Source organism: Pipistrellus hanaki (genome assembly GCF_964339955.1).
Source record: "Pipistrellus hanaki genome assembly, chromosome: 11".
In the NCBI taxonomy this organism is placed as follows: domain Eukaryota; kingdom Metazoa; phylum Chordata; class Mammalia; order Chiroptera; family Vespertilionidae; genus Pipistrellus; species Pipistrellus hanaki.
Genome location: NC_140513.1, coordinates 14883875 through 14907419, shown reverse-complemented (window position 1 = coordinate 14907419; position 23545 = coordinate 14883875). Strand labels below are relative to the sequence as shown.

The following is a 23545-nucleotide window of genomic DNA, read 5'->3' as shown; positions in this document are numbered from 1 at the left end:
CTTGGAGTTATTTTTATTATCAACGAAGGCAAAAAGTTAGAAGGGAAAACAGAAGCTTTTGTTTACTGAAGAATTTTTAAAAGGATAAAATGTAAGCTGTGTGTTGTTGTTGTTGTTGTTTTGCAATTATACTCCTGAGTTCTGACTGTCTTTATAAACCTACAGTTGTAGCAAGTGCCCTAACAGCTTCCATTCCTGCCAGGCTTAACCTGGGAGGAAGTGTGTGTGTGTGTGTGTGTGTGTGTGTGTGTGTGTGTACAATTTTAAGGTCTTTTTTCCCCTTTTTTCTTATTGACCTGACCTATTTTCTCTGTACTTCCACTGCATCATCTCACTTGCTGTTTTAGCCCATTGATGTGGTAGAACTTTTGGAATCCTAAGTTTTTGCCAGTCTGGCAGAGAGCCTGTGTAAATTTTGATTACTAATACTCTTTATGAATGGAATTGGTAAAATTAGTATCCTTATGATCCCTGTACCTCAAGAAGGACACAGGCCAAGGAAAGGCAGCTAAACTAGCCAAAAGGTTACATAATACTATATCCACAGAATTTCTACCAGTCAACGTTTCTACCAGTCAATTTGGAATAGGAATGTGAGGCCAGGGGGGATACAATTTATCAAATTGTATTTCCTGCTCCCATTTACTAGGAGCTACTATGATTTTTCTCAACAGTTCCAGTATATTAGCCCAGCGTTTTTCAACCGCTGTTCCGCGGCACACTAGTGTGCCGCGAGATGTTGCCTGGTGTGCCGTAGGTGCAGACAAGACAAGAATTTTATAATTTTTCACTATTTTGTTTACTTAATATTTCATAATAAAGTAATTATAAAATACTTTCTTTGTGTTTATTTGATTCCTATTCAAGAGAATTACTTTATATATAGTCAATATAGGCACAGAGTTAAATTTTTTAACATTTTCTAATGGTGGTGTGCCTCGTGATTTTTTTCATGAAACAAGTGTGCCTTTGCCCAAAAAAGGTTGAAAAACACTGTATTAGCCTACAATCCCAAGTTATGGAGAGATACCTAAGCCCTTTTTGTTGTACTAGAGGCCTGGTGCATGACATTTGTGCACTGGGAGGAGGTTCTCCTCAGCCCTGTCTGCACTCTTCAGCAGTCCAGAGCCCTCGGGGGAAGGCAGGAGAGGCTCCTGCCACCGCTTGCCCGCCTTCAGCCCAGCTTGTGGCTGAGCGGCACTCCTCCTGTGGGAGCACACTGACCACCAGGGTGCAGCTCCTGTGCTGAGTATCTGCCCCCTGGCGGTTAGTGTGCGTCATAGCGACAGGTTGTTCTGCCATTTGGTCGATTTTCATATTACCATTTTATTATATAGGATTATATAAAGTTTTCCCCTTTAGTCTTACATTTCCTTTACCTCCTCCCTCCCCAAAAGGACAACATAAGTGTGGAATGAAGAAGGCTGTCAAGAGAATTGTAAAGGGCACTTGAAACAAAGCCAGAGCCATTTTCTCAGAAATCTACTGGTCCCACACAGGTCATCAAAAGGCAGGATTAGTCCATTTAAAGTGATTGCTTGATCATGTGAACATAGTCCATAAGCAAGAATCCTTGTTTATGGTAGTTTACTATCTTTGACCTTGAATTTCCCATATCTGAGCTAAAAGTTTATGTCACCAATCATAAATATTGACTGCACAAAGCAGAAGCCCAACTAGATAGATTTCTTTGTATAATGTTTCTGCAAATCTAAAAAGGAATATGACCCTAATCGTTTTAAGAATAAAAACTTTCTTTATCTTCCTTATCATGGGCATCAGGGAAGACTGTAGGCAGTCTCCAAAGGAACTGTCTGAAGCTCCAGATTACATCTGTCTGAGGTGGAGAAGAGGGACCATGTGGCAGATATATGACGACATCTGTGTAATCTTTCTGTGCAGTCTAATCTCCATAGTCCTGATGGATTATTGTTTCTTATCCATCATTGTGCAATACCAGGAAAATAAAAGAGAATTTGAAGTTTAAACTAAACCTATTAGAAGTAAGGTGAGTGATAAGATTCAGAATAAGCATTTGAATTTAGCCTTCTTGCTCATTTCCTAACTTCTGTCCATAAATTCATGTTTATCTTGCTAGAGGAGCTAGGTTTTACAAAGAATCTGGCCCTCCAGTTAAGCTTTCCACTGTGCCTGTGTTGGGGGAGGAGTAGGCAGGAATAAAGGAAACTTCTTTTTTGATGATCCTCAGAAGTAGACTAAGAAAGAATTCGACCCTTGAATACAAGGATGTTTTGAAAACTATTTATATAAATACTACCATACTTATTAAATGGGGGAAAGGGGAAAGCAGAAAGAAATGCAAAGGTGTGTGACATTCAGAGTCAAATGTGCCATTCCATTTCCCATGTCTAATAGTATTAAAGGCCATAGAAACAAGCTGGCATATAGCCAAGTTCAAGTACCCAACTGAAAATAAAATAAATGCCGCCCTTTGATTTTGCTAGAGAAAACTAGGTTGCCTGAATGAGCAAAAATGGAAATGGAAATGCAGCATTCCTAATCTTTCCACCTCGTTATAAAAACTTGGTAAATAAAATATTGTAGATGGATTTTATCATGGATTGAAAGTAAAGAATCCTAAAATTTTGTTTTTTAGTTTTATCCTTTAGTTATATATTCAGGATTTCTTTTGTTAGTATTCTATAAATTTTTTTTTTTTAATTTGATGAAGTAGTAGAATAAGGATAAGAAGAAAAATGAACAGTAGAGGTTTTAAATAAGAACAGGAGCGTTGCCCTGGCGCTCAGTTGGTGGTAGTGTTGCCCTGTACACCAATAGGTTCCAGGTTGATTCCTAGTCAGGGCACATACCTACGTTGCAGGTTTGATCCCTGGTCAGGGCATGTATGAGAGGCAACCGATCAATGCTTCTCTTCTCTGCTCTCTCTCTCTTTCTCTCTCTCCCTCTCTCTCTCTCTCTCTCTCTCTCTCTCTCTCTCTCTCTCTCTTTCTCTTCCTTCCCCTCCCTCTCTCTTTCTCTTCTTCTCTCTCTCTAAAATCAAGAAAACATATCCTCTAGTGAAGATTAAACAAAAAGAACAAGAGTGTAAGCCAGGAATTGAGATATACACATAGGTTGACCTAAAACCAGAAATCCAGTGAATCTGTAAATAAACTTTGCTAAAATTCCACTCATCATTTCTCTTCCACAAGTTCCATTCATTATGATGCTTTACAAATCAAAACATTTGATTGCATGACAATACAGTAGAGCTACTTTGTGGACCTTGACCCCAGTTCTTAGAGACAGTGGGGTGGAGCTAAATTAGAGAATATATAGTTCTTGAGGAGCATATAGTTACAAGATGGCTGTGGAGTTTAAAAAACTAGACAAAACAGCACAGCTCGTGATTAAACCGTTTTCTTTAATTTTTTTTCAGGTTACAAATTGAGACAATAAATGATATTGCTGTATTGCTACTCTTTGATTTATTCTTTAGTACCCATTCTTATTCTGAAAAAAAGCTAAGCTTGGATCTTCTTAGAGCTATGGAAGGAAAACAACAAACACTAACCAGCTGCCAGTTTACCTCCTATAAGTAGAATTTTTCTTCTAAAGAGAATGGTTAGGTATGTTTGATTGCTTTAGGAGATGAGTAACCCAACACCCTGGACTCCATGAGAAATCTGCAGGCTGAGGGAGGTGGAGACTGTCATGCCATGCACATGGAGCAGCTCAATGGGATCAGAGCTGTCCCCAACCCGGGCAGAGAGCAGCACCAGGCCCAGGAGTCTGAGATCCTGCTGAACATCAAGGTCCAGCTGGAGGCTGAGATTGCTACCACTGCCTGCTGGAAGAACGGAGGATTTTAATCTTGGTGATGCCCTGAGTAACAGCAATACTAGGCAATCCGTCCAAAAGACCAACATCCCCACGATTGTGAATGGCAAAGTGGTCTCTGAGGTCAATGACACCAAAGTTCTGAGACATTAAGGCAGCAGAAGTGGGGCACTCCTTGGAGGGCAGGGGGCCAATAAAAACTTCAGAGATTTTTTTTTTTTAAGTATGCCTTTTCTCTACCTCTTAGTAATGCTGTCATATTATCCTATTTATTTACTTCATAGCACTAATCACACCATGAAATTGTTCTGTTTACTTGTTTCTCTCTCTAACAGGTACCTTGTCTGTCTTAGTCATTGTTAAATTACTAGCACTTAGCTTAAAATTTGGCACATAGTAGGAGTTTTATAAATATTTCTTGATTGAATAAATACTGAGAGGCATATTCAGGCTCATGAGAGAGACTGCCTATTTGGAATTTCCAATGCACTCTTTCCTCCACCAGCTGGAGTTGCAAACACAAAAAGAATCCATCAACACCCTCAAGTTCCAGCTTCCCACTGCCCACCCCCACCTCAGTGGCAGGAGTTTTTGCTCCTTGGTTTTTCTCCCAGATGGACTTTTGCAGTAAAGCAGTGATGTGATAGTAAGATGCAAGGCTGAATATGCCTTTGTCTAGACTTAATTTAATATATTGTAGAAAGCCAATTTATACCTTGTTTTCAGTGTTCTTAATTCTAATGCCTGGCTAGAGTTGCAATTGTATCTAAATTCTGAGCACACTGCTCGCCTGGGGCAGCAGTAGACCTTTTCTTCAAATTTAAATTAGCTGAAGGCTGGCTGTCCTACATGTAAAAATGTGTTCTTAATATCCTGACTGAGCACAGGCTATCCAGTTAAATGAATTATCTGAAGTGCTTGCTTTTTATCTACCAACATGATTAGAAAGCCCAAGAGCAGTGAAATTTCATTAATGGCATCCATTTGTGCATTATTACTTTATTGCATTATTACAAAAATTGTCTGTTTCCTGCAACCCAAAGAAACTACATTTCTTCTTATCTCATATTTAAATTTGAACACACATTGAACATATCTATTCAAGGAATGATTCTGCAAAATAAGGGTTAGGTTTCTAAAACTCAAGGGGCAAATTCCTTCTGCCACAATTTCCAAAGATGATCTCTATGAGCACAGTTAGTTCTCTTTATCTCTAGAATTGTGGTGTTTCTCCTTTTTTCCTCATCCCTCACGGAATAAACAACAGGTTCCTGAGGGGAGGAGCTGGGATTAAGAAATTAGAGAAAGAAAGAGCCGAAACCGGTTTGGCTCAGTGGTAGAGCGTTGGTCTGCACTGAAAGGTCCCTGGTTAGATTCCGGTCAAGGGCATGTACCTTGGTTGCGGGCACATCCCCGGTAGGGGGTGTGCAGGAGGCAGCTGGTCAATTTTCTCTCATCGACGTTCCTAGCTCTCTATTCCCCTCTCTTCCTCTCTGTAAAAAATCAATAAAATATATTAAAGAAAAAAAAAAAAAGAAAAGAAATTAGAGAAAGAGACAAGAGGCAGAAATAGATTCCTAAGGCTGGGTGGGTGCCATCTCTCTGATGGAGAGACAGTCACACTCACCACAGACAACACAGCATATTTTTTGGCTTCCAAAGAGGAGTTTAAGGTCAAAAGGAGTTTCGGGTGTGCTCAGACCCTATTCATCAAAATCTGGGTAAGCTCCTTATTTTTTTATTTTTTTATTTTTTAAATATATAGTTTATTGATATTACAAAGAGGAAGGGAGAGAGATAGAGAGTTAAGAAACATCGATGAGAGAGATACATCGATCAGCTGCCTCCGGCACACCCCCTCCCTACTGGGGATGTGTGACCGGAATCGAACCCGGGATGCTCTATCCACTGAGCCGAAGGGGTTTCGGCTCCTTATTTTTTGGTACAAGATTTAGCATATCAAGACCTGGGTGAGTCAAGGTCCTATTTGTTCCTCATTCCAAGCACATGGTTTAAGAAATCAGTACTGATAACAGGATTCTGCCAGTGCCCTCGGGCTCAGCTGATAAGAATTAAAAGAATGCCCATGTGCCTTCTCAGGCGGCTCTCTACAAGAATATAAAAAAAAATAATAATTCTGAGTAAAGACACTAGAAGAGCATTAATTCAATGGATGAAATTCCACATAGACCTAAGTATTTATCAAGAATCAAGATTTTTATATCCTTAAGGTATTATATATTATCCTTTTCCTTAGAATCTTCTGCTGATTCTCAACTTTTCCTGGAAAAATGAGTCATTCCCACCATATGATGACCAACTCTGTGGACCACACCAGTACAATGCCACCTTCTCACCATCACCCGGCCACTGCGGCCTCCCACCTGCACGGAGGGGGAGACGGCAACATGATGATGATGGTGAGTGCCATTGGGAGAGGCAGCCTGGGCCCTTTCCCACACACTTGGGTAGTAGAAATAATTTTACTTTAGGACTGGAAGATTATTATTTAATAATAATTATTATTCTATAAAGGCCAATTTACCTATCAGGAAAAACGAAGGCAGATCCAGATGAGGCAGGTGATTTGCCCAACATCATGTGGCAGGTTAATCACAGAGCCACACCAGAAATAATATTTCCAGGTCCTTTCTTCTATATTCCTTTCTTTCAAAATTAACTCTTTTCTAAATTAAGTTCTGGTCTTTATGTTTAGTGTAGAAAAGAGAAAAAGACAAAAGTCAGTGGTGGAGAGTGCTTGTGTAGTAATGCTAAAATGAGGGAGAAAACTTCCCACTGCAGTGAATATTATCTAGATCTACAATTTTTAACTATTCTAAGGTTCTTTACTCATTCAGAATCTCTAATTTGACTTGTTTTGGTTTTCTGACAGCACATGACCTTCTACTTTGGCTATCAGAATGTGGAACTATTGTTTTATGGCTTGGTGATCAATACAGCTGGAGGTGAGTAAGCCACCAGGTGGTGTTTGAAGGAGACAAGCACTTGAGAAACAGTGATAAGGAATCTCTTTCTATTGTTTGCTGAATCATTAACTGTTATGAACCTTAACCATCTTGCTTCTTAGGTAAGGGTACACACTCCTTATTTTAGAGTTTCTGAAAAAATAATCTAGATACCAGATAGGAGTCTTTTGTACTCCATTCCCTCTCATCCTTTTCCAGTGTTTCCTGTTTGATAAGTTATTGGTCATGGTCTTAAAACTATACAGGCAGTCCTCGGGTTACATTGGACTCAGCGTACATCGTTTCGTGGTTATGTTGCCATCTCCCATTTATTTATTAAAAAAAGAAGTTCCATCATTTTGACATATGTACATATGTGCTTTTTGTTTTTTATTATTTATTTACCACAAGTAAAGGTCAGAAATTATTATATTTCTTTTAAATTTTTTTTCACTTCATTACTGTTGTGTATGTGCTCCATGTGAGTGACCTAGGTGCTTATATACGTGGGTTCTGACTTACAGCGAAAATCGCTTTTTATCATGCCATAGGTATGGATCTCCGACATAACCAGAGAATCTTCTGTAGTCAAGTTAAAATTATGTAAGAAGCATACACACACACTCACAAAGACACACACACACTGAGTAGCCAGATTATTATGCGTTCAGAGATCATAATAACCTGGCCACTGTGTATACTGTGTGTGTGTGTGTGTGTGTGTGTGTGTGTGTGTGTGTGTGTATGCACACAAAGTTACTCTAGGTTAAAAGCTATTGACCTACTACATTGCTGCTATTTTTCATAAAAGTCAAGCTTCAGATAGTAAAATGCTTAGCCCTAAATCACAGACTTAGTATGTCAGAGCTATAACAGGGACCCAGATTTTCTAGCCCTGCCTAGTCCAGTGTTCTTTCTAGTGTACCAAACTGCTCTACGTCATTTCTGATTCTTGACATGGCCCATTTTAGTGTCAGTCCTAGATTTTGGATAACTAATCACCACCTTCTTTGTGTCTATAATGTTGAGTTGGTGTGCCTTAAGTTCAAATTGCACAAGCTGACTAGTTAGTTGAACTGCTTTAGGTGCAGTTATATCTTTGGAGCCACAAAATCAATTTGTTCTGGGAAGAAGGGGATTATTTAATTCAGGTAGTGTGTAAAATCAGAAGTTTGAATACATTCTTAGCATTACCAATGTTATGCCCAGACTTCGTGATCCCCCAAGGACCACCAGGGAGCCAAGTCCGATGCAATAAACAAAAGAGCCTTCACCATGCTAGCATGGGCCCTTCCCACCAACGCCCGCAGCATGGCGGAAGAGAGCGAATTTCTCCCAGTCCAGGGGTTTTGAGGGCTAGGATAACTCCGCCCTGCGGGGTGGAGTCGGGAGCTCATCCTTGCCCCGCCCTGCCCTCTCACCAATGCTTCCCAGTATGAAAGATTTAGAATTAAAATGCCTATTCAAGAAATAGTCAGCACTTACAAATAAGTTATTCCCTTTTGCATAATGTATTCAGAATTAAGAGTAGCATCTTTTCTATGTTGTCTTTCTAGCTTGTGTAGCATGCCAGCTAATGATTTTGCACTGTTTGACAGTACCACCATCTTTTCTTTCCCTGCTTAGAAATGGCTGGAGCTTTTGTGGGAGTGTTTTTATTAGCAATGTTCTATGAAGGACTCAAGATAGCCCGGGAGGGCCTGCTACGCAAGTCACAAGTCAGCATTCGCTACAATTCCATGCCTGTTCCAGGACCAAATGGTACCATTCTTATGGAAACACACAAAACTGTTGGGTAAGAAGACTGAACAGATCCAGATAGAAGTTCTGGAGAGCTGGGTTAGCTAAGTAGCAAAGCAACTATTTTATTTGCAACAGCCCCTTCTTGAGTTAGTGATTCTGTATGACCTTGATCAAAACTGTCTTTGGAGGCTTTGGCTGTGGGTCATAAGCAGGCCAAAGGAGGAATGATAGGAACCCTTCTGCAAACATGAACATTTGCTCTAAATTTTAAGTATTGGTCACTTTGGAAAAAGATAAGGAATCCATATTATAAAATATTTGCGTAAATAATAATAAACAAGAAATTCAGGTCAGGGTATAGAAGAATGACAGAATCTAACTGATTCCTTTCTGTAAAAAATTGTAACTACCCAGCTTTAGTCGCAGTTTGTTTGTGACTATACAAATGTCTGTATTCCATCTAAGAAAGTATTTGGGATAACTATTGGTTTTCCCCACAGATTGACAAATGATTTTTGAGCTTCAGTCTTAATAGAAATGTAGATCTGAAAACTAAAAATTGGAGTTCAAGCAGTCCTGCAGACCAATATTCTGCTCTCAGATAAACACAGTATTATTAATATCCACTGTACTGGTGAGCTTATTGAGACCAAACAGGTTGTGACTTACATAAGGTGACAAAAATAGTAAATGACGGAGGGGATAAAATAGACAGGTCTCTTGATCCCTAATTAATACTTTCTGTACCTCCCACACCTCAATTCTATTTCCACTTTTTTAGAATGTGAACTTTGCAAAGGTGGAAGGCCTGAAAATATTTAGGCTTCTACTGTAGGATCCAAGGTGGAGGTAAATCAGAAGTATTAGGCCTCCTTCCTCTCCTGAACTTTCACAGAGAGTTCCTCTGACTGACATGTCATCCTAACTATCTAGTGCTTATAAACCTGACAACCCTATTATGTTTCATTTCCAGGGATTAGTAAACAACAAAAATACATAAAAGTATCCACCAGCCACCAGGGTGGTATGAGGGAGTCCAGTTCCAGCTTTCATGACAAATGCTCCCCCTTCTCCTGAGGGGCAGAGCTGCTCAGCACTCTCAGGGGTCTTTGATTGCTGTTTCTTTTACTCTCCAGGCAGCAGATGCTGAGCTTTCCTCACCTCCTGCAAACAGTGCTGCATATCATCCAGGTGGTCATCAGCTACTTCCTCATGCTCATCTTCATGACCTACAATGGGTACCTCTGCATTGCTGTAGCAGCAGGGGCCGGCACTGGATACTTTCTTTTCAGCTGGAAGAAGGCGGTGGTAGTGGACATCACAGAGCATTGCCATTAATGTCAAACTCCATGGTGCGGCCTTATCGATTGCAGTGGGAAGCAGTTCAAGACTGGAAGACATTATTCCTACTCGAATCTCCCCTTCTTGTTCCTTAACTCCTTACACACACACCTTCTCAACAGAGGGTTAGCTTACAGTCTCTGAGTAACCCCTGACTGTTCTTCCTGCGCTGAGATTCCCGTTTCTCTTGAGGTGAAACCACCCCTGAGATGTCTTCTCCTCCGCCATTATCTTAGATCCAAGATACATGTTCTTGTCTAATCCAGGTAGCTGTCTCTTCAGTGTCTTGATCTCCTGCTTTCTTTTTTAGTTTTTAGTTTTAGCAGACAATCTGAATTTGATGGGGTTTTCCTGGGTCAGTGGTGGAAAGGGATTGACTTCAGCTAGGATTCATGGCAGCTGAGGGAAATTCTTGCCCAACAAAACCCAGAATCCAAACTTAACACTAAAAAATAAGTTCTAGTCTTTGGACTCAATGAGAGGGAAATACGTTGTGCCTTTCCCTGGGTGTGATGTGTTGCACCAAAACCTTAGTAGTGCATAGAAGGTGGTTTGAGACTATAAATCTAGAGCTTACAGAAGTGTGCATTTTGGGGTGGCTGACTCATCTATGGTGTTCCCACTTAACATTTTGATTAGAATGAACTTGCCAATCAAAAAAAAAAAAAAGATATGACAATCAAGTTGAGAAAATAGACGTATTTTAAAATAAAACCATTGACATTTTACTTTGACTTGGTACCTTGGTTTGTCACAACTGAATGAAGCAAAAAGTTTGAATCATTATCTCCCATTATTTTTCATGTGTCTGTCTCTAAACCAGTGGTTTTCAAACTTTAGCAGGCATTAAAATCACCTCAAGGGCTTGCTAAAAACACTAGTTGCTGGGCCTCAATCTAGAGCCAAAACAAGTTCCCAGATGATGCTCCTGCAGATGGTCAGGGGACCATACTTTGAGAATCTCTGCTTTAAACCTGGTGGAATGAGCATGGTTATTTGAATTACTGATTGGCATATCTGGTGGTATATCTGGGCTTCACTCATGTACTAAATGCTGCTGGTCGATACTTAATCATTCCACAAACATTTATTCAGCTCTGTGTGTATGTGTGCCCAAGCACACATGCAGGAAGGGCTATAGCCAGAGTAACTTTATCAGCATTACGAAATCACTAGTCTTATTTGTAAAGATCTTGGAAATACAATAGCTTGAAGGTTGAGAAAGACCTTTGATCTGAAATGCAAGTTAGCCAGTCATGGGCCAGAAGGACAAAAGTCTAGCCCAAAAGTCTAGTCTTTGGAAAGGCTTAGGGTGTGGTCTGCTGAAAGCCAGATATTCCTTACCCCCCAATATCCATGCCCACACCAGGCAGATCCTCATCCTCTACATGACCATCTTTGTTACTCTTGGGGGCTTAATTAGATGACAGGAGGCCAAAATCTCTTCTCATGAAGAACCACATTGGATTTTTAGTTGTTAGTCTACGCTGCAGCTTTGTTCCTAGTCCAAACTACCTCTATAAAGTGGCTCTTCTATGCTGGTCTGCTAAATCCTGCCCTCCTTGGTGCTAGACTCCACTTGTGCCTCAGGGCAAGAGAGATGACACAGCTATCCAGTTGGTTGTGGTTGTAAAGTCTGTACTTTTCTCTGTGGGTACAGTTAAATAGTGGAGTGAGGAATGTGTACTTCCATGGCTTTGAACCAAGAGAGGCGTATGAGCCTACTGGATCGAGATTAAAACCTAAGAACCAACGCTTAGAGTTTTGTGCTTTTCTCTCATTCCAACCCCTTGTAGTGCTGATATTTAGCATGAGCAGAGTGAATGACTGGTACTGACAGAGTCCAACATTAAGGTTTAAATAGCCTGTTATTGTCACAGAAGCCAAGGAATAACAAATTTTTTAAAAAATAAGAATGTTTAGTAGTGACCCTGGTGCTCTCTAGAAATCTTGGCATGAGCTGCTATAAAGTACCTTTTAGAAACAGGGCCTTATAATTAAGGTAAAAAAGAAATGAAGGCCAGTTAAGATAAAGTGCTATGAATTTGAAACTGTGATAGGTCTTAAGATAGTCAAGATAGAGTCTCCTGAAAAACCTGAATTCCAGCAATTCTTAGACTAGGTTGCCAAAGCAAGAAGCTATTGAAGGAGAAATATAATAATAATAAAGTTTAAATTCCTTCTTGAGCTCTTGATTGTGATAATGATCTTGTTGACTTTCATTTCTATATCCCTGTTCATTTGAAATTTTAGTGCCTGACTTCTTTGTTCCTTTTGGATCTAGATTACTCTTTTCCACCTTCCCTGTTCAAATCTTTTAGAAGCCTGTATCCCTATTTCCTTGGCACCTATGTTGCTCTCCATTTCCTTTTTCTGTCATAACTAGAAGATAACATCTTTCATCCCATATTTCCAATTTATCAAATCTCCCTTGCCTTCCTGATGTAGAACATTGCCTATGCAATAGATATATCAATAGATACCAACCAGAAGTTGTAAAAGTTGGTAGAGACCTGAAGCATGTTTTGAGCAGTTGTCCAACTTTATAAAGTTAGGTAAAGGGCTACCTGGTGCCATCTGCAATTTTAGAATCTTAGTTGTGCTCTCCAGTCTATGCTGGACACACAGCTCCTCAATGCCCACAAACTCCCTCTGTGTCCATTGGGGAAGTAGAGATTGAGGTTTCTTCACTACTTCTATGGTAGGATAGTCTGGAATTCCCTTTCAGGCTGTGGGGCACTGGTCTTGAGTTCTAGCCATAAAGGGTTAGGAACTAGAAGGGGAGGGAGCAGGAGGTACACTTTCATGTCATTTAATTTTTATCCTGCCCTTTCCAGCTGCTTCTTTCAGAAGATACATCTAAAGATACAAAGTCTGCATTTGATGTAATGCCTTAATCACTGGGTCCACAGTTAATGTTGACTGTTTTAGATTGTAAGCTCCTAGAGAGCAGTATTGCTACAGTAGGAATGTTTTAACAGTGTCGTGTACAAAAGAAAATAAATATTTTGATTTTGTGATCCTATGCATGTTTTTTTACCCAAAGTGATATAAAATATGTGGTCTCTACATTGTACACACTGTGTCTTGGCCATTACCGCCAGTTTTTAAGATGTCAGTTTTAGGTGGCGTGGTCCCTTTGTTTTGTTGTTGTTTTTTGTGTGTGTTTTTAATATATATTTTATTGATTTTTTACAGAGAGGAAGAGAGAGGGACAAGAGAGTTAGAAACATCGATAAGAGAGAATCATTGATCAGCTGCCTCTTGCATACCCCCTACTGGGGATGTGCCTGCAACCAAGGAACATGCCCTCAACCGGAATCGAACCTGGGACTTTTCAGTCCGCAGGCCGATGCTCTATCCACTGACCCAAACCGGTTTTGGTGGTCCCTTTGTTTTCTTATCATTCTCCTACTCTATTCAAAATGACAAGCTAGTCCATGAGGCAGCTACATGAACTTTTGCACAGGAGACGAGCTTCCTAAAGCTGCAAATATCTCAGTATACCAAGAATTCTTAAATTTAAAAGCTAACTTGTCCTATTAGAATCTCCTCCCTATATTTATGGTGTCAGGCAAGAGGCTCTGAATTGGGCCTCTAGGAACTTCACTGCTGAGCCTTGAGATGAGCATTGGCCATGCCTACCCTTTGGTAACGTGAGAATTTTGGTGTTATGTGCCCTTCCTACTGGAGCGCGGATGGCCACTCTGCCATTCAGCACCACTTCCAGTCTTTTCCATGGTACAATATGAGCAGCATGGACTTTGTGGAGTCAAGTGTACCTGGGTTTGGATCCACCACTTTCTAGAAATATAATCTTCAGCAAGTTATTTTAATAATCCCTAAGCCTTAGTTTTCTCAGTTATAAAAAGGCAGTAATGTTTGAATTAGGAGCAATATTTATAAAGCCCCAACACATTATATATATATATATATATATATATATATATATATATATATATATATATATATATATTATTTTCTGTCAACTCCCATCCAAATATAATCTCCATAAGAGCAGGGATTTTCTTTTTTGTCTGTTTTGCTCACTGCTCTATCACTAGTTTCTAGAAAATGCTTGGCACCTTTAAGGAGCTCAGTCATATGAGCTTGAAATTGAACTAGATATTGATAGAATGAATACACTGCTCAATAAGTTACAATATCTGCTGTAAGGAACTCACGAAACTAAAAAGATAAAACAGTAATAATAGCAACAATGGTAGTTGTTATTTATCCAGCACTTGTTATGATCCAGTCATGATGCTAAACTCATTTCACTGTTTCATTCCATTCCATTCCATAGTAGTCCTTTTAGATATAATCTCCATCATATTGATAAGACAAAGGCTCACAAAATTTAAATCATTGGCTCCAGATAACACAGCAAGGAAGTGACTGTGCTAGAATTTCAGCTCAAGACACTTCACAATCCATGATTTTCAATCTTTTAGAGAATTTCCCAAACATATACAAAAATAGAAAAAAAAATGTTCAGCTTCAATCAAGTCCACGGCCAACTTGGTTCCCTGAATCCCTTGCTATATGATCAAATAAGTGCAACCAAATTTACTCCTTATGAGCAGAAAAGCTGAACTCTACAGACAGGAGTAGTTTGGAAAGCCCTCATGAGGTCTGCTTTGGTTAAACTCTCCTTTCCCTCCTCCCCACCAGCTGACCACCCAGGCTTCATGTGAAACCGCAGGGGATGGAATACTCAATGCCTGCTCTGTCCCTATGCTCAGGATGTGTGAGGCCTGATTCAAAGGAAAACTGCATGCAGAGAACTCAACTGACTAAGTGTGCTTTAATTACAGAAAAGGAAAAGTTTCCACTAAGCCTCCAAGAAGTTTGGGGGGTCCAGAGGAAAAAGTTCAGAATAGGAGAGCAAATGTACACATAATCACTAAAATCTAATCACAAGGGTAGGGATCTTTGTTGATTTTGTTCACTGATGTTATTAAGTGCCTAGAATGGTACCCAGCACATAGTGGGCACTCAATAAATACTTGCTGAATAAATGAGTTAAATGAAAGTCAGTTATAAGGATGAAATGGAAGTGTTCTGTGCACAGGGTCTTTATCACAAAGATGGGAAGAATGACATCACCTCTGTAGCTATTACCTTTTAAAGTCTGGGTGTTAATAGTACTATTATACTCATTAAAGATGTCTCATACTTTCCCAAAAATATATTTATTTTTAAAATTGAAAACCAGACAAGTTTTATCGAGTCAAATTCTCCAGAGACAAACCAGAGTTTGGATTTCAGCTTTGAGTGAAAGTTAAGCATCAGTAATCTCATGCAAAAGTATTTCCCTCTGCAGGAGGTAAAACATTCTGCTTGACTACAAACACTCAATTCCCTGAACTGTGTCTGTACTTCTGCCATCATTTTACACCATTCCAAGGCTCTGGCAAGCAAAAAAATCCACCTCTAAAATTCAAAACTTCCAAACTGAGATGAGCGATTGTTGGGCTTGGCTTGGGGTTTATAACCAATTCGATCATTAATCATCTGTTCCCGGTTCTTGGGGTCACTGTTGAGCCCTATGGCACCTTCTCCATCACTGCCTCCTACAACATCCACATCTTCCTTTTGTTTCTTACGAGTCTGAAAGTATAAAAGTTTTAGGATTAAGGCAACATACTTCCCAAGAGCAAATATTTAGCACCCCCAATGTAGGGTAAAGGAGAGGGTTAGGATCTATAGAACAATAAACTGAAATCCTAAATTTGGATGGTTAGGAACATAAGGGGTATAGCAGTCCCCCCTTACCTAAGGTTTTGCTTTCAGAGGTTTCAGTTACCCATGATCGACCAAGGTTGCAAAAAAACATTAAATGGGAAATTCCAGAAATCAGTAATTCATAAGTTTTAAACTGCATGCCGATCTGGAACATGAATTATCCCTTTGTCTAGCATCTCCAACCTGTATACGCTACCCACATTTAGTCACTTAGAAGCAGCCTCAATTATCAGAATGACTGTTACAACATCTCTGTGCATGTGTTCAAATCACCATTACAGTGGTCTAATGCTATGTCACAGTACCTGTCAGTCACCTCACTTCATTTCATCACATAGTCATTGTATCATCTCACATTATCATCATTAAGTACAATAAGATATTTTGAGAGACTATACATAATTTTTACTATAGTATGTTGTTAATCTCTAAATGTGCCTAATTTATAAATTAAACTTTATCATTAGTCTTTATGTATTGGAAAAAACATAATATACATAGGGTTCAGTACTATCCCCAGTTTCAGGCATCCGAGGAGGGAAGGGGGGGGTCTTGGAACATATTCCCCTGCAGAGGAGAGAGGACTACCACATGATGATAAAAGATATAACCCATACCCAGAAGGTCACACTCTAAGGAAACAGATAGACAATTACATCTAAGCTATCACAGAGGAAAGCCACATTGCCAAAGACATAAAGAGGTGAGATGTGAGTGAAGGTTCAGACCAGGAAGCTGCAATTAGATAAACAAGAGTTGTCAGAAAAGGGGGAGAGAGAGGTGTTTTAATAAGTGTATTATTCAAGACTAGAGGCCCAGTGCATGAAATTGATGCATGGGTAAGGTCTCTCTAGTGGCTGCTAACCTGGGCCTCCCTTCCCTGGTCCTTCCTTCATTCCACATTGCCCTTTGGTGGTCAGCACATGTCATAGCAAGCAATCAAACTCCCAGTTGAACTGCCAGTCGGTTGAACTCCAGAGGGGACACTTTGCATATTAGGCTTTTATATAGATAGAAAAATAATTGACGGAAAAATAAAGTGATTATTAAAACAATAACCACCAGAAATTAACAGCTTGACTGACATAATGAGATTAAATGTAACACAAAACCTGGCCAGCATGGCTCAGTGGTTGAGCATCGACCTATGAACCAGGAGGTCACCAATCGATTCTTGGTCAGGGCACATGCCCGGGTTGCAAGCTCCCCAGTGTGGGGTGTGCAGGAGTCAGCCAATCAATGATTCACTTTCATCATTGATGTTTCTCTCTCTCTCTCCCTTCCTCTCTGAAATCAATATATTTTTTTAAATATATAACACAGAAATAGGTTTTGTGCTATCTTATCAAAAGGCTTGGAGTTTCATTTTGTTTTCAGAGAAAAGGTTTAGCTTTTAAATCATAAGTGACTGCAAAATTCACAAAATCAATGTCTCAGTTTGACTATTTTAAAAAAGAGATCCCATAAGTACCACTATGTAACTAAATATAATAGATGATGATGCCCTAACCATTTGACTCGGGATAGAGCGTCCGCCTGTGAACTCAAGGGTCCTAGGTTCGATTCTGATCACAGGCATGTTCCTTGGTTGCGGGCACATCCCCAGCAGGTGTACAGGAGGCAGCTGATCAATGATTCTCTCTCATCAGTTTCTCTTTCTTCCTTCCTCTCTGTAAAAAATCAATAAAATATATATATATTTTTAAATAAATGATGATGACTTTGAGAGAATGAACATGTTTTATCTAGAGTTCCTTACTAGAAAAATGGCTCGACTAGTCTAATCACTGGAATTACTTCCATACCTCATCACTTACTGATGAACATTTAAATAATCAAATAAGGTACTACACACACACACACACACACACACAGAGGGTAGAGCAAAAGTGGGTTTAGAGTTGTATGTGATACACAGTTTATTCTTATATTATTTATTAATTATTGTATTATTTTCCATATGAACAACTGTAAACCTACTTTTGCTCCACCCTGTATAGATAAATATAATGATTTCTCTGAGTTACTCTCTAGTTAGTCTGCCCTATCAATAAGAAACATTAGAAAGTTCTCCCCAAATAACTTTTTGACCACAGTTCTAAAAGGCAAAGGATGTTATCATTTTAAGCCTGAGACTATCCAAATGGAATGAAATAATTTAAAGGGCTTCCTGCCGTGAACAACTGCTGACTGTTTTGAATCCAGAGTCATCAAATGTAATCAAACTGATTTCAACAACAAAGGAAATACTAATTTTCTTCTGGTTTCATTTAGTTAAGAGCAAAACTATCCTTCGCACCTAAGTTGCTATAGAACATTTAAAACCCTCTGGATACTGCCTTTAGTAAAAATAGTGAGCTGACTCTGCAGAGTCAAAGTTCAGTATGCTAGCACTTTATGGCTTAGAGAAACTAAAGTCTCTGGGATGAGGAAAAGGGAAAAGAAATCCAAGTTATCTGTCTTAACAACAGATACAGGCTGGGGGCTGAGCCCCTTGTGATACAGATCAAAGAAGGGCAAAGTCAGAGGAAGCATCTGAGAACAGCCCAACGATCAGCATAACTATCATACCACTGCATGAAATCATCAGAGGCAGTTGATCGATGATTCTCTCTCATCATTGATGTTTCTATCTCTCTTCCTCTCCCTTTCTCTCTGAATTAAATAAAGATATATAAACTTTTTTTAAAAAAAGTAAAGTTTTTTGTTTTTTTGGTTTTTTTTAAATGAGTTAGCTCTGCAAAGAAAGGTAAAGGGCACTTCAGAGTGTACATAAGCACTAAGAGTAAAGTTAAAGATAACTCAGCAGTGAAAGATAAAGTAGAGGGATGAGCAAGGGCACTGTATGCCATCCTAAGGAGTCTGGCCTTTATTCTGAAGGCTACTGAAGAATGTGCCTTATTAATGCACATCTAATACTATGGGGTAAGGCTACACTTAAAAATACAAACTGAGCCCAAATGGTGTGGGTTCAATTCCCAGGCAGGGCACATGCCCAAAGTTGCTGCTTGATCCCAGTAGTGGACATGCAGGAGACAGGCTATAAATGTTTCTCTCTCACCGATATTTCTCACTCTCTATCCCACTCCCTTCTTCTATCTCTAAAAATCAAGAAAAACATTTAAAAAATACATATTGAGCTCCAATTATGTACTAGATCCAGAGAACACAACAGTGAAAAAGATAGACATGATTTCTATAATCAAGGTTCCTAATGCAAATAGTCTTACAACAAACAAACAAATCACTGTAAATTATAATAAATGCTACAAAATTAAAGAATAACGTGCTTTGAGAGACCCTAATGAGATGGAGCAGCATAGCTAGGAAGGACACACCTAAGTTGGACAAGGTCAGAAGAGGCCTCACAGACTGAGGAAGTGTCATTTAAAGAGACATGAAGAAAGGGGGTACACTGGGGCAGAGGGAAATAACTTGTGCAAAGGCCATGACTGATAAACAGTTTTGCATGTTCAAGGAAACGTAAGAAAGCCAGTGATTGGGTACAGAGGGCAAAGGAACAAGTGGCAGGAAGCAAAACCTAACAGAGGCTTGAACAAATAAAATCTTATAGGCCATAAAGAATTGAGATTTTATTTTCAGTGTAGCAAACTATTGAAGAGTTTTAAGCAGGGGAATGACATGATCTTAACATTTTTAAAGATCATTCTAGCTACCTGATGGAGAATGGATTAAAGAGACAAAAAATAAAAGTAGAAAAACCACTTAGGATGCTATTGAAACTGTATACAGAGATGGTTACTTGGAATAGGGTTATAACAGTGGAGATAAAAAGATATAGGTAGGTTCTAGAAATATTCTGGAGGTAGAATCAAAGGTTTTACCGACAAATTGTATATAAAGGATGGGGAAAAGGGAGAACTCAAAAGTGACTCCTAGGGTTCTGGCTTGAGCAAATACGTAGGTACTGAGATGTGGAACACTGAAACTAGCTTGAAAAAGACCAGAGTTTTTTTTTGTTTTGTTTTGTTTTAACATGTTAAGTATAATGGGCTAATAAACCCTAAAGCTATCAGGTCCTAATCCCAGGAATCTATAAATGTTGTCTTACATGGAAAAAGGATCTCTGTAGGTATAATTAAAATTAAGATCTTGAGATGCAGGCATTATCCTGGATTATCTGAGTAGGCCCTAAATGCTATCACAAGTGTCCGTATAAGAGGGCACAGGAAGATTTCACAGACAGAACAAGAGAAGGCAGTGTGATCACAGAATCAGAGATCTGAATGATGCAGCCACAAGTCAAGCAATGCCAATGACACTAGAAACTGGAAGAGCCAGGAAAAGATTCTCCCCAGAGCCTCTGGAGAGATCACCGTCTTGCTGAAACATTGATTTTGGTGGAGACGGATTTCAGATTTCTGGCCTACAGAACTGTGACAAAGTAAGTTTCTGTTGTCTTAAACCACCAAGTTTATGGCAACTTGTTACAGCGGCCACAGGAAACTATTACATTGGATTGGAGATGTCTGTAAAAGCATACAAATAAGCTGTTGATATGAGAGTCTGGAGTTCAAAAGTCAGAGTTATTGTTTCAAATAATATTCCTAAGGGTTTGAAAGTTGTACACTTACCTCCAAGTCCTTCCGAATGCTTTCAAACTCTTCAATGTCGTCAAGCTTCAGCTCTAGGCGGGTTGGTTTTCGTCGCAGCATCCTGAAGTCTACACTAAGGGCCAGACCCAGTTAACTATTAGCTGTTAAAAATGGCAGAGAAGAAGAAAATGTAGGGGATAAATTTCAGCTGGGAATATAAGATCAATTTGTAAGCATGCACACTAAACTGAATGGCAACGCAAAAGACTCATTTGGATTCACACACTTCTAAGTCTCTAGGTGTCTGAACATACATTTTTCTGTTTGTTTTGTTTTTTAAAATCTTTATTGTTGAAAGTATCACATGTCTCCTTATTCCCCACATTGACTCCTTCTAGCCCACCCGCACCTCCTACCCCAGGCCTTCATCATCTTATTGGCTGTGTCCATGGGTTATGCATATTTGCAGAGAAGTTCTTTGGTTGACCTCTTCCTACCCACCCCAGCCTTCTGAGATTCAACAGTCTGTTCCATGCTCTTATGTCTCTGGATTTATTTTGTTCATTAGATTCCACATAGGAGTGAAATCAGTGATACTTGTCTTTCTCTAACTGGCTTATTTCGCTTAGTATAATATTCTCCAGCTCCCTCCATTCTGTCTCAACACACGTTTTTATTATAAGATCAAGATCCACAACTCTGTATTTCCAAAACACTCTTCAGGAACTTAAAATAGCAAGCCTAAGAATTCTAGGCAACAGTCACTTTAATCTCATGCTCCAGTTACATTCAAAGGCATTTTCTAGCTAACAGAAAAACATTCAAATACCACCTCTTAATTCAGCAGTGTCAGTGGGAGAATACACAAGTATTGATCAACTCTACATGAGAATTGTGAGAGGTCTATGATCACTCCTGAATACTAAAATCAGTTTACTAAATCTCCCTCTCACTCACCAATTCTCAGAGTTATCCTCAGGGTCCAAACAGATCCTAAATAGATAGGTCATTCATTAAACAAACACTTCTAGCTGCAGTTGAAGGGCACAGTCACAGTCTGTGGAGAAAACAAACGCGTAAATGGAGGACTTCCTGGAGGAGATGATGTCTTAGTTAACTTGGGAAGGGCAGGCAAAGAACGAGGATTAAGGGCATTCTAAGCAGAGAGAACAAGGACCCAAAAGGCTCAAGAGAACACTTCAGTCTGAAACCCAAGGTAGTGCTTATGCTAACAAAAAAACACTTTTGGAGAAAAAAAATAAAACTCCCCACTGAGTTTAAAACCTATTGATAGCATCACCTTTCTATTTTCCACAGCATCCAATAGGGTGTATCTATAATAATCAGGCAGTAATGTTCTGTTGAATAAACCAGAGATCCAGATAAAGTGAAATGATTTTTCCTTGAGCATTGTGCTATACTTTTCCATTCTCATTCCTAACATTTTTTGTTTAACACAAAATCCCTGTGATGCTAGCAAAATTATCGCTATTTTACAGATGAAGTCAATGCTGTTAAGTTTGGTAAGCCTCCCATAAAAATTACACAGAGGCTACATGGTGAGGATTAAATAAGAATGAGTACATGAAAGCTCCTTTATTTATAAATTGTTATTGCATGTATCTAGTATGTAGCTAATGGCTGTGAAGTATACAAAAAAAAAAAAAAATGTTTCCTTCTCCCTCATGAAAATTGGGGTACAGGTGATTATCTATAATAATAAAAGCGTAATATGCAAGTAGACTGAATGACTGTACAGCAGAACAACCTTCCGGACAACCATGCTATGACACGCACTGGCGCCAAGCCAGCCAAGGCAGGTGCAATGTGATTGGTCAGGGAGCCCCGCCATTGCCCCATGATTGCCCTGCAGGAAGCCCAGGCCACCAGCCAGTGGGGCAATCAATCCAGGGGGAAGTGGGAGGTGGCAGCGGACCCAGGCATCCCAGGCCAAGGCAGATGGGGGCAGCCAGAGGGACGGCCCACCCTTGCATGAATTCCCTGCATCGGGCCTCTAGTACCAACATAAAATACTACTACGTCTGATACTAAGTCTAATACTATCTTGATTCCAATGTAGATAAATGGTGGAGGGAGCCTGAGCTCTGGGGAGAAATGCTTAAAAGGAAAACAATGGCCCCACCAGCGTGGCTCAGAGGTTGAGGTCTCAGTTTGATTCCCAATCAGGACACATGCCCAGGTTGCTGGCTCAATCCCAGTGTGGGTTGTGCAGGAGGCAGCTGATCAATAATTCCCTCTCAGCACTGATGTTTCTATTTCTGTCTCCCTCTCCCTTCCTCTATGAAATCAATAAAAATATGTGTTTTTAATTTAAAAAATTTCTTTGCACTCTTCTCTCTTCTGCAAATTGAAAAGCTTGCCACTAGGGAGCAGTATAGAGTAATGGATAAGTGTAAGGTAAAAGGGCAGAATGCAGGGTGTTCTAATACCATCCACTGCTTATCTTCAACAGTTAGCTTCATCTTTCACTAGGTCTTAATTTCCATATCGGCACCCTGTTATTGTATGGACTGAGTGACGTAATGCAGACTACGTTCCTCGAATATAACTTGTCATTCAGTCAACACTCAATAAATAACAGCCATTGTTGCAGTAACTGTCCTTGTGGAGAGGCGCAGGAAACACCCAACGTTCTGAGCATCTCCACCCTTGACAAGAGGCAAAACAAAACAAAACAAAACAAAACAAAACAAAACCTGTCTTTTTCATCTCCGATGCCCCAGCACGCAGCCGGACACGGGACCATGCGGAGTTGTTTACATGTACCTGACGCCTCACGCCCATCATCTCACTCTGAACCTGAGGACCAAGACCGGGCTGAAGACAAGGAAAGTAGGCCGTGGCTCCTCCACCGGGTTTTCAGTATTTTACTTTGGCGCTAGAGGGCTTTTCGAGTTTAAATCTCTCGCCGCGGCCCAAATTCACCAGCTCAAAGGGAGCCCCTGGGAGAGAACTGCGGACACCAAGAAAGGCTCGCCTGAGGGCAGGTCCGGGGCAACCCTCACCCATCCGTCCTGGGCAAGGGTTTCCATGGCAACCTGGTCCCTGATCCAGGACCACGTAAAGCCGCTGGCAGAGCCAAGAGGCACGGCCCCCCCGGAAGCCCTCGATTCGCTCCGGAGTTCAGCCCGAAGCCGCGCGGCTCGACGCGCCTACCTCCTCTCAGGCCTGCTCGGCCCCTTCCCGGAGCCTCGGCGCCCGCCAAGCCTTCCGCTAAGCCGCCCGGGCTGCACGCCCCACACCGCCCTGAGCCAGAGCCTGTCCTCGCAGAACCTCGGCCTCCGCGCACATTTCTCGGACGCTCCACGGCTCCCACCTCGGGACGCGCCCGCAATCCCTCCTCCTTCCCCACTACGACTCCCATCGTGC

The 23545-nt window shown here is 40.3% G+C and overlaps 2 protein-coding genes across 2 annotated transcripts in view; one reads left to right on the top strand and one right to left on the bottom strand.

Annotated features, from left to right (window-relative positions):
* SLC31A1 (solute carrier family 31 member 1) overlaps positions 1–12871 on the top strand; it is a 35189-nt gene extending 22318 nt beyond the window's left edge. The window contains exons 2-5 of the mRNA XM_084899276.1: positions 6059–6221; positions 6695–6767; positions 8394–8562; positions 9647–12871. Coding sequence (XP_084755402.1) covers positions 6093–6221; positions 6695–6767; positions 8394–8562; positions 9647–9848 — 573 coding nt within the window. The 5' untranslated portion in view covers positions 6059–6092 and the 3' untranslated portion in view covers positions 9849–12871. The remainder of the gene's footprint in view (positions 1–6058; positions 6222–6694; positions 6768–8393; positions 8563–9646) is intronic.
* A 2159-nt stretch (positions 12872–15030) lies between these two features.
* Positions 15031–23521, bottom strand: CDC26 (cell division cycle 26). Its single transcript, XM_084899287.1, has 4 exons — positions 23333–23521; positions 21113–21212; positions 20195–20316; positions 15031–15464 (listed from the first exon to the last, which is right to left on the bottom strand). Exons 3-4 carry the CDS (start codon positions 20273–20275, stop codon positions 15288–15290), a joined length of 258 nt encoding a protein of 85 aa, XP_084755413.1. The 5' UTR covers positions 20276–20316; positions 21113–21212; positions 23333–23521; the 3' UTR covers positions 15031–15287.
* Positions 23522–23545: the final 24 nt, after the last annotated feature.

Bases quoted from the DNA above. Each gene is read 5' to 3' on its own strand.
- CDC26 (XM_084899287.1), bottom strand. From the start codon at position 20,275: ATGCTGCGACGAAAACCAACCCGCCTAGAGCTGAAGCTTGACGACATT. The intron at 15,465-20,194 runs GTAAGTGTACAA...TTATACTTTCAG, and splicing joins GCATTCGGAAGGACTTGGAG to ACTCGTAAGAAACAAAAGGA.